The 15,629-nt window shown below is 37.5% G+C and overlaps 1 protein-coding gene across 5 annotated transcripts in view; it reads right to left on the reverse strand.

Moving 5' to 3' along the window:
• Positions 1-277: 277 nt before the first annotated feature.
• The window catches only part of IFT80 (intraflagellar transport 80), a 154,167-nt gene continuing 138,815 nt past the window's right edge, over positions 278-15,629 (reverse strand). For all 5 annotated transcript variants that reach the window (XM_063620374.1, XM_063620375.1, XM_063620373.1 and 2 more), the window contains 2 exons: positions 11,702-11,825; positions 278-1,945 (listed from right to left, as the gene is read on the reverse strand). In XM_063620374.1, the coding sequence (XP_063476444.1) occupies positions 1,835-1,945; positions 11,702-11,825 (235 nt within the window). In that variant the 3' untranslated portion in view covers positions 278-1,834. The remainder of the gene's footprint in view (positions 1,946-11,701; positions 11,826-15,629) is intronic.

The following is a 15,629-nucleotide window of genomic DNA, read 5'->3' on the forward strand; positions in this document are numbered from 1 at the left end:
CGGGCGTGGTGGTGGGCACTTGTAATCCCAGCCACTTAAGAGGCTGAGGCACTAGAATTGCTTGAACCCGGGAAACGGAGGTTGCAGTGAGCTGTCATCGGGCCACTGCACTCTAGCCTGGGTGACAGAGCCAGACTCTGTCTCAAAAAATAAACAAACAAATAAATAAATAAAGGCAGTCTTTTTGGGAACCTTGCCCTTTAACTTGTGGGATCTGTTTCTAATTCTAGGTAGTTAGTGTTAGAATTGGATTGTATTATAGGATATGAGAGAATTGTTTAGAACACAGACTTTATTTTTTGCATTTATTGTGGTAAAATATACATAACATAAACCTTTTAACCATTTATTTTTAAACATTTTAAGCTTCTCATTGAAATATAACAATATAGGAAACATATACACAGTACAACTTGTAAGTACACTGCTCAATCAGATTTCATCTGGATCAAGAACAGAATATTCTAATATTCCAGAAAAGAAAAGAAACATGTTAAAAAGAAAAGATTTTTATTTAAAAAACCTAGACACAGTAATTAAAATGGGGGTTAAGAGAGGTAATCTATCCCTTTGTGTGTGTGTGTGTGTGTGTGTGTGTGTATACATTATGTATGATATACCTATCATACATAATCCCATATCTATGCATCTATACCCACCCTATAATGTACCATTTTCAGAAATGGGTTTGCAGAAGACTTTCGAAGGGGTATTTGTTTTATTGTTTAAAAGATTATGTAGTAATAACTTTGGGATACACTAAATTAAGAGTAATCAAGTTTATCACCCAAGGAAATTTTCACAAATTCAGACTTCAGGGCCTATTGACTGATCATTCTCAAGTCAAGAGAGGAATGAGGAGAATCCTTCTTGCCCATTCTAGATATATTTTTAAAATTATGATAAAATATACATAACAAAATTTACCATTTTAATCATTTTTATGGGTACAATTTAGTGGCATTAACATTCACAATGCTGAGCAACCATCATCGCTATCCATTTCCAGAATTTGTTCATCCCAAACAGAAACTATGTACTCGTTAAACAATAACTCCACCCCACATTTCCTCCTCCCTGCAGTCCCTGGCAACCACTATTCTCCTTTCTGTTTCTGTGAACTTGCCTGTGCTGGTACCTCATAAAAGTGGCATCATATCTGGCCTTTTGTGTCTGGCTTATTTCACTTAGCATAGTGTTTTCAAGGTTTATCCTGAGGTAGTATTTATCAGAATTTCACTCCTTTTTAAGGCTAAATAATATTCCATTGTATGTATTATAGCACATTTGTTTATCCATTCATGATAGACACTTGAGTTGTTTCCATCTTTTGCTATTCCAGTAATGCTGCTATGAACTTGGTGTATAAATAGCTGCATTTTATACATTTGTACAAATCCATCCTCATGTATTTTTGTTCTATAAATAAATAAACTTTTGGAGGCATTTTACAATTTAGAGGTCAAATAGAAATTAATGGTAACATACATATCAAAGAGTCCAATGTTTTATTATCAATATTAATATTTGTTCATGCTGAAAATTTAGGGATGAAGTAATGGGCAAAAAACTGAAATATAATCAACACTACACAGGTATCTCTTAAGTACATAGTAATATTTTGCTAATTATTGGACTAAAAAATATAAAAGATAGAAATACATCAATTACTTTGTGTTTCATCTTTCTGAATGTACTTTTACATTAAATACACAGCAAGTACTTATACTCGTTTAAAAATTATGCTTTTTTCTTTAGCAACCAAAACATGCTTACCCTTGGTTAATCAGAACGTGTTTCAAAAGATAAAACTTCTTAAAGATAAGCATGGCATTTAGGGCTTTAGACCCATACTCTTGCTGGATTGGCTGCTTGACGATTGCTCTCTTTCTTTTGTAATTTCCATCTCAATTTTGGCTTTGATTTTCTCCCAATCTATTTGGAGCTGCAATAGAAAAAAAAAGAAGAAGAAATATGCTTAGATAGTATGACATTTTTGTTTACTCCAAAGTAACTAAGAGTAAACAGACTGTGTGACTTCCAAAAGATTAGAGAAAAAGAGAGCACCAAAAGATTAGAGAAAAAGAGAGCATCAAAGTTAAGAAAAAGAAATAATGCTTGGCCAGGCATAGTGGCTTACTCCTGTAATCCCAATACTATGGAAGGCTGAGGTGGGTGAATTGCTTGAGTCTAGGAGTTTGACAACATCCTGGGCAACATGGCAAAGTTCCGAGATGGAAAAATAAATACAAAAAATAAAAAAAGTAGCTGGGTGTGGTGGCACACACCTGTAGTCCCAGCTATTAGGGAGGCTGAGGTGGGAGAATCAACTAAGCCCTCAAGGTCAAGGCTGCAGTGAGCCATGATTACACCATTGCACTCCAGCCTGGGTGACAGCGCAAGGGCCCTGTCTCAAAAAAACAAAAACAAATAATGCTCAAAAACCACAAAGTAGTTTTAAGAATAAGACCAAAAAATAAGAATTATATAATAAAAAGCAAAGACTCTCATTGTGATTTAAAAGACCAAAATCTAGTCACAGCTATTTATAAAGGTGCATCTAAACAGTCCCATGGAGCCTTAGGATTGTGCACACGTGCTCAAGGATAAGGTAGGGGATGAGATGGACCGCTGTCTTCCAAATGAGGAAAAAATGGACCAGACTCTGGTTACCAAGCCATTTTTCAAATAGGCTTCACATCTTATATACTGACATTTCCACTGGAAGCCTAGTTATGAGGCAAGACAGGGATTCATTAGCTTCCCCTAAGCATATTCTGTGAAAGTGGCTCCTTTGCACCAACTCTTAAAGTAAGACATGGTGGTCATTAAGACAATGAGGAAAAGATGTTAGAGAAAGCGAAGGGAAAGCAAGACTGGGAAACACATGAAAAGAATAACTGCAAAGTGCAAACATTTTTATTTGTTTGCTTCCCTTCTATCCGTTATGCAGTCTCCCCTCCCCTAGCCCAGCCCCATTCCTCTCCTAAGTTCATTAGACTTGTTAGGAATAGACTCTGCCCCTGAGTTCTATGAGCAACTTCTTTAGGAAAGCACATTCTACCACTTAACAAAGTTTGGAGATCACTAATTTAGGAATGTTTATCCTTTCTGAGGCAAGACATGGAAAAAATTGGGTCATAAATTAAACTAACTCTGATTTACAGGAAATAAACCCAAACCCCTGAGTCTGAGCCAAAAGTGAATAGATTTTCACCTCTGCTTAGGGGAGTTGAATGCAATAAGTAGTATTAAAGCAGAATGAAGTAATCTCAGTCTGCTTGAACAGATTCAGCTTAAGTAAGTGAGGGGTTAATTTAACTTTAATAGGACTTCATGCCTCTTTTATCTTATGCTGGAGGTTAAAGAAATTAAGTTTTTTTTTAATTCCAATATCCCATATCTGAATTGCTGTGAAGCAATTTGTAAATATTTTGGCTCACCTTTATTTAAAATAACAATGCCATATACTTATGTATAATACATAAAATAGATGAATTAATAAAAGAATTCCTCTTACTCATAGAAGACAAATGTCTGTGCTAAGATGCATGTGACAGCTCATTGAAAAGCCAAGCAGATGTTAGATTATTTGAAAGACTCATTTTTTCAATCAGGGCAAAGTCTGATATTTTTTAAATGACAAAGCACTCATTTCTATGTCTAACAGAACACTTACAGAGAAGACGAAACTTGATGAATGCTTTTGGTTTCTTCCAGCCTTAAACTGACTTACATACATTTCTCAAATCAATCACAATAAAACCATACATTGATAGTATACTGAACAATTGCTGCTCTGTTGCAAGTAAATTGATGATATCTGTATTAGTTATTTGTTATAATACAAATCAGGGTGTCAGTGGATAGCTGTCCTACTGAAAATAAATGTTTCACTTTCACTTTGGCATTGATCTAGTTTTAAAAAGTGTTCTACAGATAATTTAGTTCGTGGATTAGAATATTTCTAATAGTAGGTTTTAGATAAGAGTGTTTTCTGATAGTTGTCAAGTGATTTCTACACTAAAATCCATCTTTTGCTAGTACAGGGACTGCCAATATTATCTGGCACTCCTTATTCAATTCGCTAGCCAATTCTTAGTCACCTAGAAGCAATTCAAAATCATACCAAAAGGCTCTCCATCCTCTAACACATTTCTCTTCCTCTCAGCTGAAGATCAGCTTCCTACTTTACAGAGAATATAGTGGCCATCAGGTATGAATTCACTTTATTTTCCTTCCTTGCATTCACAAACTTAACTGTATCTACACCCATCATTATCTTTCTCTTCTGTCTCAGGCCAACCTCTTAACATATGTCTCTGATTCCATTTTCTTTGACTCTTCTAGGAAATCTGACTTGAATTATTCCTCACACATTAAATGTCCTTCTTTTCACTGGCTCGCTGTCATCATCCTTGGCTCTCTATTCTGTCTTCTCCCTGCAAGCTACCATCCCTCTTCTTCTCATTCCTGACTCATTCTCTTCCCAGTCCACTATAATTCTGATCCTGTGACACTTTAGGAACTTTGCACTAAAACCACCATCGGCTGTTTTCAGTCCTTATCTTATATACCTTCTCTGTATGATTCAATTTTTCATTCAACAAATATTTAGTGCTTAGTATATATCAAGGATTGTCTGAGGTACAAGGATTCACTAGTGAACAAAAAGATAGAAATCACTGTCTTCATAGAGAGATAATAAACAAAGACAGATAAAAATGGAAAAGGCAGATAATAAATAAAACAAAAAATATATCTAGTATGCCAGAAGTGGTAAAGATTTTGAAAATAGAGAAGGGAGATAGTGAACACCAGGAATAGAATAGGAGGTTGCAATGTCATCAGTTTACTTCACGGGAGGCCAAGGCAAGAGGATTGCTTGAGCCCAGGAGTTCAAGACCAGCCTGGGCAACATAGTGAGACCCTGTCTATACAAAAAAATAAAAAATTTAGCTGGGCTGGGCTTGCTGGCATTCATCTCTAGTCCCATCTACTTAGAGGGCTCAGGTGAGAGGATCGCTTGAGTCCGGTATGTTGAGGCCACAGTGAGCTGTCATTGTGCCACTGCACTCCAGCCTGGGCAACAAAGTGAGACCCTGTCTCAAAAAAAAAAGGGCGGGGGGGACCTGAAGTGAGAACCCATGTGTATATCTAGAGAAGGGCATGGTGACATGCAGAAGTACATGGACGGCCCTGGAATAAGAGCCTTCTCTGGACCTTGCTGACCACTACTCTTTGAAAAATCTCTCAGACTGTATAATACCACTCTCTTCTGGCTCCTGCTCTCCTTTCTAAATGCTGCTTCTTTCTTTCTCTCTCTTTTTTTCCCCTATATTCTGCTTCCTAGACAATATTGGAGAAGAAATATAATTTCTCCTCAACGCTTGTAAGTTTATTGATGGGAGAGACAGATTAAAAGAGAAAAACAAACCGGTTCAATAGTATGTGCAGCGTACATCACAGCAGGAGAAATCTCAGTGAAAGGTAACTCAAAACAGTGTCTTGGAACTCTGGCTTACATAGCATTTTCAGCAAAGAACAATAAATTTTAAAGATGTGACAAGACTGTTTTTAGAGAAGTGAAAGCAGAGATTGGAAACCAATCCAGAGATTGGAAACCATGGGAAAAAAATAAATGGGAAGAAACTAATCAGGTGAGGTTTGTTCTATTTTTGAGACAGGGTCTTGCTCTGTCACCCAGGCTGGTGTGCGGTGGCCCAAACATGGCTCACTGCAGCTTCAACCTCCTGCTGGGACCACAGGTGTATGCTACCACACCTGGCTAGTTTTTTAAATTTTTTGTAGAGACAAGGTCTCACTTTATTACCCAGGCTGGTCCTGAACTCCTGGGCTTGGCTTACATGACCCTCCTGCCTTGGTCTCCCAAAGTGCTGAGATTACAGGGGTGAGCTACCACGCGCAGCCACGGAGTAAGGTTTTTTGGTAGATTGCTCTGGAGTCGTCCCTGAGCTGACCAAGAGTTATCTCCAATAAAGGAGAATTTATATTTTGTCTTTAAGAGGAAAAGGGGAAGAATAGAGCTCTTCCATTTGCTGCAGCTTGTCTTTAGCTCAAAAATATAAGTGTCAAAGAGACATATTTTGGGGTGTCATATTTTAGTTTCCTTCAACAACCTCTTAACTGTTAATATTCACCAGGGTCCAACCATAGTTTTCTCACACTTTCCCTAAGAAATATCAATTCATATAGCTTCAACTATACCTAGATGGTCAAGGCAATAAATTTAGTTTTCTAGCCCTTATTTCTCCCTTGTCAATGTCCTTTTGTGTTCATATTTATATTTCTAATTGCCTTCTAGATACCTCCTTCTGGACACCTGATAGACACTCTAAACACATACAAAATGGTATATTTTCATGTATTCAAACTCAAAGGTCCAAAATGTGTATATTCTTATGTACTCTTTAGATTAATGGCATTCCCATCTATCAGCTGCCCACACTAGAGTCATTCTCAAATGCCCTGCCTTACCTCACCACCTCTCCTCCCACCCCCAGCCACAACTGTTCTCTTAATTTTGCTTCTAAAATTTTTTCTTACATTAATCGTACCCTTTCTATTTCCTAGTGGGATTATTATAGTAACTTCCTAACTAGTCTCCTAGTCACCACGCTCGCCTCTAAGCTATCTTTCACGTCTGACATTATCTTTCAAGTCATTCTCTTGATTACAAATCTCCAAGTCTTCTCATTGCCTTCATTACGAAGTCTGTTCTCTTATCCTGGTATTAAGACCTTTCAATGACTTTTCCCAACCAGTATTCCAACCACCCAGGGTCCAGAGCAGTCACTCGGGATTCTTCCTCACTTCCTCATTCGTTGAGTAACTCGTACGTTTGCTCTTATTATCATCTCCTTCAACTGACTGGCAAAATCTTAAGATAATTTTGTAAAAACTGTTGTTTCCATTTATTTTTTAGGAATCCAGATTTTATTTTATTGATTATGTATTTCTTTATTTTTATTTTATTTTTGTCCCACTCTGTTGCCCATGCTGGAGTGCGATGGCGTGATCTCAGTTCACTGCAACCTCCAAATCCCGGGTTCAAGCAATTCTCCTGCCTCAGCCTCCCGAGTAGCTGGGACTATAGGTGCAATAACCACGCCTGCTAATTTTTTGTATTTTTAGTAGAGACGGTGTTTCACTGTGTTAGGATGGTCTCGATCTCCTGAACTCGTGATCTGCCCGCCTCGGCCTCCCAAAGTGCTGGGATTACAGGCGTGAGCCACTGCGTCCAGCCTATTTATTTTTAATACAGACAACGTCTCACTATATTGCCCAGGCTGGTCTTGAACTCCTGGGCTCAAGTGATCCTCCCACCTCAACCTCCCAAAGTGTTGGGATTATAGGCTTGAGCCACTGCGCATAGCCAGGAATCAGGATTTTATTTATTTTTTCAGAGATGGAGTCTTGCTCTGTTGCCCAGGGTGGAGTGCAGTGGCGTGACCTCGGCTCACTGCGACCTCTGTCTCCTAGGCTCAAGTGATTCTCCCACCTAAGCTTCCAGAGTAGCTGGAACTACAGGTGCATGCCACCATGCCCAGTTAATTTTTTTTTTTTGTTTGGTAGAGACAAGATCTCGCCATGTTGCCCAGGCTGGTTGCCGAACTCTTAGACTCGAGCAATCCTCCCACCTCAGCCTCCCAAAGTGTTGGGATTACAGGAATGAAATACTGTGCCTGGCCAGGGATCAGGATTTTATTTTATTTTGTTTTATTTTTTGAGGTGGAGTCTCACTCTGTGGCCCAGGTTGGAGTGCAGTGGTGTGACCTCAGCTAACTGCAACCTCTGCCTCCGGGGCTCAAGTGATTCTCCCACCTAACCTTCCAGAGTAGCTGGAACCACAGGTGCATGTCACCATGCCCAGCTAAGTTTTTTGTTTGTTTGTTTGTTTTTGGTAGAGACAGGGTTTAGCCATGTTGCCCAGGCTGGTCTCCAAACTCTTAGACTCAAGTGATCCTCCCATCTCAGCCTCCCAAAGGGCTGGGATTATGGGCGTGAGCCACCACGCCTTGTGGAATCAGGATTTTAAAAGGAAAAAGTGATCATGTTATTTCCCTCCAATGGCTTCTCTTATTTAATTTGCCCTATGAAACCCTAAAGTCAATCCCTCCATTGCTTTTACTGTTTCCTACTTCAAAGCCTTCCCTCTCCTGGAACATGTTATTCTCATCTCCCACCCAACCTCTACCCTACAGTGAGCTTGTACTATTCATCCTCTAAAGCTGAGTTCAAATATCATGCTCTTTGCTAGAACAGTCTCTGCTGATTGCCTCACCATAGGTCAGGACCCCCATTCATAAAGTCTTATAGCACCACGTACATCTCCTTCAAGGCAATTATCACAATTGAAATGAACAATTTCCTAAATAACTGTCACCTCCATTTGAATATAAACTTCATAAAGCCAGGGCCAGTGTCTGTCACATTTACTAGTATATCCCAAGCACTAAGGAGAAAACATTGTTTACAGGAGGCACTCAATAAATACTGAATGAATAAAAGGTAAATAATTACCCAGCAAATCAGTAATCAGCTAACAACTCCTCACTATTAACAACTCCTCCAAACTTAAAACCTGTAAAGCAGCTTTTCGGTAGTAGCTAAGCCTAAAGTGGTTTGTCCCAAGTAGAGTGTTGACTCAGATCTTCAAAATTTTAAACTTTCTGAAATCCTGCTCATGAGTTTGATTTCTTTCACTCTTTTTCTTTTTCCTAGCAAATGTCTGAAGTATTTCCCAGATCTACTTTTCTTCCTGTGCAGAGTATATATTTAATATAATAAATGTATTCTTTGAGTGGATTTTATTTGCTAGATTTACAATTTGTTTTATAAATATTTACAGAACACTACTGTAGACCAAGTACAATGACGCTAAATATCAGGGTTCTTGGAAAACAGTACTCCTTGTAAGAATCCCAGATTGCCATATTTTAAATTAGAAATGGCCAAATAACATTTCAGGGCTCATAAACTAAGTGTCTATCAAAGTTCTCTCTTCTTCCCTTATGGTAGATTCCATTCATTTATAAATTTCCAGGTGGTATGCATTGTGAGCCCACCAAAATCACCAGATATCTAGAATAAATTTCTCAATGTTATTTTTAAAAGACCCATTTCTATTTAACTCTCAGTTCTGAAATAAAGCATTTATATGATCATAAGCCTGGCAAAGATAAATATGGATGATATATTATGACTAGATTATAGACTTAAATGAAACCAAAAGATCTGCAAGTAATGCAGATATCCCCAAGAGCTATTTTCCCAGGGTTACATTTTATTTCATTGGTGGGAAATTTTTAAGAAAAAAATAATTTTCATCATAAAATACTGCTTTATGATTTTTAGTTAACTCCAAATGACATTTATGAAGAAAAGTAGGAAACGAGAACATAGTACCATAGGGAGTCAAAGTAACCTATATAGTTTCTGGATGAAAAAAAAACCCTAAAATACCTAAGAATGCCATGTTGTTCTGGTACTCTTATGATTAAAGTATTATATTTTGGTAACAGTTGAATATATGTATAATGAAAAAGATGATAAGGATGTTAAGTTTTTGCTATCTAAAATATAATTTTCTTTATAGTAAGGACTTTCTTTTCTTTCTCCTCCCCCGCCCCTTCCTTCCTTCCTTCTCTCTTTCTCTCTTTTTTTTCATTCTGACAAGATCTCACTCTGTCACCTAGGCTGGAGTGCAGTGGCATGATCTCAACTCACTTCATCCTTGACCTCCCAGGCTCAGGTGATCCTCCTACCTCTCCCAAGTAGCTGGGACTACAAGCATGAACCACCATGTCCAGCTAATTTTTAAATTTTTTGTACAGGTGGGATCTCACTGTTGCCTAAGCTGGTCTCAAACTCCTGGGCTCAAGTGATCCTCCTGCCTCAGCCTCCCAAAGTGTTGGGATTATAGGCTTGAGCCACCACACCTGATCAGAACTATATTTCCTATGTTTTCAAAAGTATCAAATGTGAATATTAAAAAAATATTGATGACGAGGAGGAAAAAGCAGAGTAGCTTAATCTGCTTTAAAATTATACAATAAACAAGGTGGGTGCTCAGTTTTAACATATGGTCATATTTTCAAAACTGTGACACAAAGATCAGATTACCTGACCTTTGTGTCACAGTTCTTTGGGCTGCTTAGCACTGTTTTGATGGTGGCTGCTGTCATAGATTATGAATCAGAGTGTAGCCCCAGAGATTCCAGGGATGCTGTGTTTGTCCTAATAGTAGAGTATGCCCAAACTCCCAGGATTCACTTCAGTACTAAGCAGGTTCCAAATGAAATCAAAAAAAGGTTTGTGGAGCTTCTATAAAACATGTCTCCTTTCTACCATGAAACCCACAACTTGTAGCTATCCTGGATCCAGATGTTGAAGTTGCACTGCTAAACTCTAAGAATGGTCTCAAAGGCCTCACTAACATGAAAATTGTTCTGAAGTGCAAAAATGTAGATCAAGACACTACATGTTCTAAATACAATAAGTAGATAATGTTGGCTTTAATAGAAATTGTGGGTGCCTTCTCTTTATCTTCTCTCCTCTTCCTAAGGCTCCTCCAACCCAGTCTGCCCCTATGATCAATCAGAACATTCCATTTTATTCTATACCAAGAAGGTGTGTTCCCACATAATCTATAAGCTCCACAGAGACATAAGAGGCTGTATCTGATTTTAACCCCTAGCATAGTGTCTAGGCCAAAGTGAGAAATCATACATTTTTTGAACGAATGAATGAATAAAAGGCTAAAGAAAGTGGTTCACAGAGCTGAAAGAAAGGTCAGCCCCGTCTTGTAATCACAGCTCTTAGGAGTCAAGCCTCTTGGATCTATATGGCTAGTGACATGAGCTCTGTTTCTGCTGTCTGAGCCTAAAGGAATCTGGGTAAGTGGCTATAATCAGTTATGCTCTAGGCAATGGGGCAAACTCATTCTGGGTCTCCTTGTGTGCTGATCTATACTGGAATGACTTCCTTCTTTTTATTTTTATTTGTTTATTTAGAGGTGGGGTCTTGCTATGTTGCCCAGGCTGGCCTTGAATTCCTGGGCTCAAGCAATCCTCCTGCCTCAGCCTCCCAAGTAGCTGGGACTACAGGCATGCACCACTGCATCCCAGAATGACTTTCTTCTAATTAGAGTAATAAAATCTGAGATTCTGGTAGGAGCCTGGGAGGCAAAGGCTGAGTCTTCTTTGGTTCTAGGTAGTGAAATCTACCTAGGCTAGGCACTTCTAGGAGGTGCAACCTAGCTTTCTAGAATTCTACAAAGTGACCAACTATGCATTTTCTGGTCAGTGCCCTCTGTGCATATATATTTCCCATGCAGCAGAAGAGGCAGCTGGTGGCAGGTAAAATTTATGAGTTAGAAGCTTTTATTCCACCCATCTATATTGTTGATCTAAAAATATCAAATAGCACCCAACCTTAGCACAAATAGAATATTATGAAGACAGACTTGAGTTAATCAAAACATGCCTGCAAGATTCCAGAAAAAAAACGTAGTACTATATATAATTAAGTCAAAATAAGATGTCATAAGGCAAAAAGTAATTCTTTTAGAGGTTAAAAGATTCAAAATTTGAATCATTTACATTTTGTCTCATTAGGATGAATATGACGTATACTTATAAAGCATATGTATTATTATACAAAATTGTGAAATACTTACGCCTTCTGCATAATGCAAGTACCGTTTATTAGTTTCCTGTTTACCAAATGTCTCCAAAAACTTTTGACGGTAAGCAAGAACTGTATCAACATGTGTTTTGTATTTTACAGCCAATTCCAGTGCCCTATAATGAGAAATAAAACAGATTATTAACATCGTTTGTGTCAGACTCCATAAGTAGTAGAGTTCTGGAGTTGGGGATAAGACAAATGGCTTTTCCCTCTGTTTATTCCACAATATGAAATGCCATTTTCTACCTCATCCATCTTGCAAATTCCTACTTATATACTTCAGGGCCCAGATCAAACATGGCCTCTTCTCCCTGACCAGCTCCTCTTGTAGAAATAAATGACTATTATCTTACCTATGCTTCATCCCATTTATATATATACTATTATTACAGCACTCTTTATAGTACAATTTTTATGAGTCTTTTTTCTCCACTAGCCAATACACTTATTGAAGGGAGATATTTCTCTTTGGTGAGTAATACAGAGTACATATGTGGTAAATATTCATTGAGAATATTTTTGAGGCTGGGCACAGTGGTTCATGCCTGTAACCCCAGCACTTTGGGAGGCCAAGGTGGAAGGATCACTTGAGGCCAGGAGTTCAAGACTAGCCTGGCCAACATGGCGAAACCCTGTCTCTGCTAAAAATACAAAAATTAGCTGGGCGTGGTGGTACATGCCTGTAACCCCAGCTACTCGGGAGGCTGAGGCAGGAGAATCGCTTGAACCTGGGAGGTGGAAGTCGCAGTGAGCTGAGCTCGCGCCACTGCATTCCGGCCTGGGCGACAGAGCAAGACTCAAAAAAAAAAAAAAAAACAGAAAATATTTTTGAAATCATCCTGTAATTCAAGTGAATGAACTTCCCCACAATGTAAGTGGTCCCATTATTTTGACCATTTTCATAAGTCTATACTGAGTTTATAAAATTAAAAACTGGCATCTTTACATTATTACTATAGCAAATTAAAAATCTTATGAAAATAACAAATTGAGGCTAAGAAGTATGACAAAATGCCTTTTGCCATCTGAGTCTCAGGAAAAGCTGACAGTCATTTAAGTTTTATAATTCAATCAATACTTATGCAAGTTATTTTTAAAGTAATATTTTATTTAAATGGTAGATGATAACTAAATAAATTGCTGCTGAAAACAGTCGTATAAACTAAAGACATAAAATATATACACTGACGATAATTTGCAGGAAAATAAAAAAATTAATCCTCAGTTCCAGGCTTACTGTCACATGTGGGTTTTGGACAGCACCTCAGCCATTGCAATGCTGTGCATAACTCATATTAGTTGAGTAGGGAACAATCCAGTAGACTATAGCTCTCTTACACTGTTCACTGTCATCTTGTTTCAAAATAAGATAACAGTCATCATAATAGTCAAAAGCACATTATTTCTCAAGTTCTCTTGCTTTCTAATATGACATATAACTTCTGAATATTCCAGCCAGGATTTATCAGAGCCAACTATTAGAAATCTGTTGTTTTAGCAAAGCTGACTACTGATTAGATTTTTTGCAACTAGACTCTTCAATACGAAAATCTGGTTCATTTTTAGTATGCTTTGGTTTGGCTATTTTTTTTTTTTTTTAGATGGGGTCTCATTCTGCTGCGCAGGCTGGAGTGCAGTGGCATGATTTTGGCTCACTGCAACCTCTGCCACCAGGGTTCAAGCAGCTCTTCTGCCTCAGCCTCCCAAGTTGCTAGGAATACAGGCATCTGCCACCATACTCAATTAATTTTTGTATTTTTGGTAGAGACGGGGTTTCACCACATTGGCCAGGCTGCTCTTGAACTCCTGACCTCAAGTCATCTGCCTGCCTTGGCCTCCCAAAGTGCTGGGATTACAGCTGTGAGCCACCGTGCCTGGCTTGGTTTGCCTTACTATTGATCAAACTAAATAGTCACTTTAAAAAGTATTTTAGACATGGTGTATGTATTGATTGACAACTGTTAGACTTTTGAGAGATATTAAACACTTAATATGAAAAAATTATGAATGTAAGTTATATATAATACAAATGGTAATGCCAAAATTAGGCAAAATGATTTCTTATATATATATTGACATATACTGTATTGTGAAATCCAAGGGTCAGTATTTGCTACCATCACACATTCTCACAAAATTCCCTCATTCCTCTGTGACCTTACGTCTTTCAGAAAAAAAAAACAGGCAGAAAAGAATGTAGTTACTAGAATATAGAGGGGAAAAGTGGAAGATAAAGAAGGCAAAAAGCAATTCACAGGGGCTCAAAAAAGGAGAAACAGAAGTAAAGATGCCTCAGTTCTGCTAACCCTCTCCCATATAATCCCCCCATGTATATCCCTAAGGCTCTGATTCCAGTGGTGTTATGTGTGAGTGGAGACTGATGAGCTACTTTTTTTTTGTCACCTTAGAAGCTCCATCTTCCATTCTTTCTTTATGATTGTATATGATCAGGGAAAGAGATCTTGAGTGTGCAAAACTGAAAGTATTCTCAATGGGGAGTACATAAAAGCATCCATTCTGGGTTGGAGCTTTTCCAAAATTCCGAAAGAGATACTATGGTATGAAACATCAATACATTTAATTATGTAAGAAGAATAGAATATAATGTCTAATCCCGCATTTAGATGCTAGATCCTAAGAACTATCTATCATTGTCATTATTATTATTATAATAAAATATGTATCAATTGATTGAATAGCAATGGCTAAGGGTAGACATTCAAATGATATGTGCTATTTTAAATGTTCTCTAAAAGCACATACTGGGTAAAAAAATGTTTCTTCTCCATATTTAGGAGGGAACTTACTCCAAATTATATAAGGGTTTTGGGAACAGTATGTCTCTAGTTTTAAAATGGTTATTTGGCAACCAAACAAATGTGACATTAGATTCTAAGGCTGGAATAAATCCATGTATTTTAAATAGAAGGAAGTTATATAAAAAGATGTTATAACTTCAAAATATGATTTTTGCATAACTTGAATGAAGCAAAATCACTTTGTATAACTGGTAGATTAGAAATTATTTTTATTAATATGCACATAAAGGATTAACATGCATATTCAGAGTTTCTAGTTTCTACCTCTCTTAACTTCAGTTTTTAAGAACAGACTACTACCAAATGTCCAAAGTGGATAGCAAACAGATAACTCGCTTACCTATAACTCTTCAAGAGCTGTACCTTACTAGGTTGCAGGCAATTTTCAAATTCAAACATGAAAGACAGAAGCATAAACCAGCAAGACTATGCTTCTCAAGTGGAATATCACATATGAACAAAACAAAATCTGTTCCCTTCTAGAGAATTTAAACAAATATAGAGATTCAGGGATATTAAAAGCAATCTAATGTATTTAGCATCTAACAAATTCTATCCTTCTGGAATGATAGAATATCACCATTTTGTAAGCTCAAATTAATAGAGTTGGGCAATGATCATCAATGGCTACTAACATCACAAAAAATACCATGAAAAACCACTACAGCCAGTCATTACGAAAACATATAACACTACTATAATGAAGTCTTATAAAAAAATATAAAACCTAAATCTAATCAAGTTCCTAGATTCAACAACCAATTTGCAACTAATTCAGGGGACAGATGACTATGTTAAAGTATACCACAAAGATGCAATCTTTGTCCAAAGATCCAATAATGTCCACACTATGGTAAATTCTATAGGTCCAGTTTCTTCAATGGGAAAATTGCAAGAAAACACAAAAAAGAATAGGAGAAGCTATAGATTAAAATAAATTTAAGAACATATCAACCAATCACAATGTGTGGATCTTTACTGGATTCTGATTCAAACAAACCATAAAACAAAACAAAACACTTATGAGTGAAACAGAGAAATAAGAACAGTGAATATAATTACTGTTTACTTTTTAAGGTATGACCACAATATGGTGGC

This window comes from Symphalangus syndactylus, chromosome 17 (assembly GCF_028878055.3).
Source record: "Symphalangus syndactylus isolate Jambi chromosome 17, NHGRI_mSymSyn1-v2.1_pri, whole genome shotgun sequence".
Taxonomy (NCBI): domain Eukaryota; kingdom Metazoa; phylum Chordata; class Mammalia; order Primates; family Hylobatidae; genus Symphalangus; species Symphalangus syndactylus.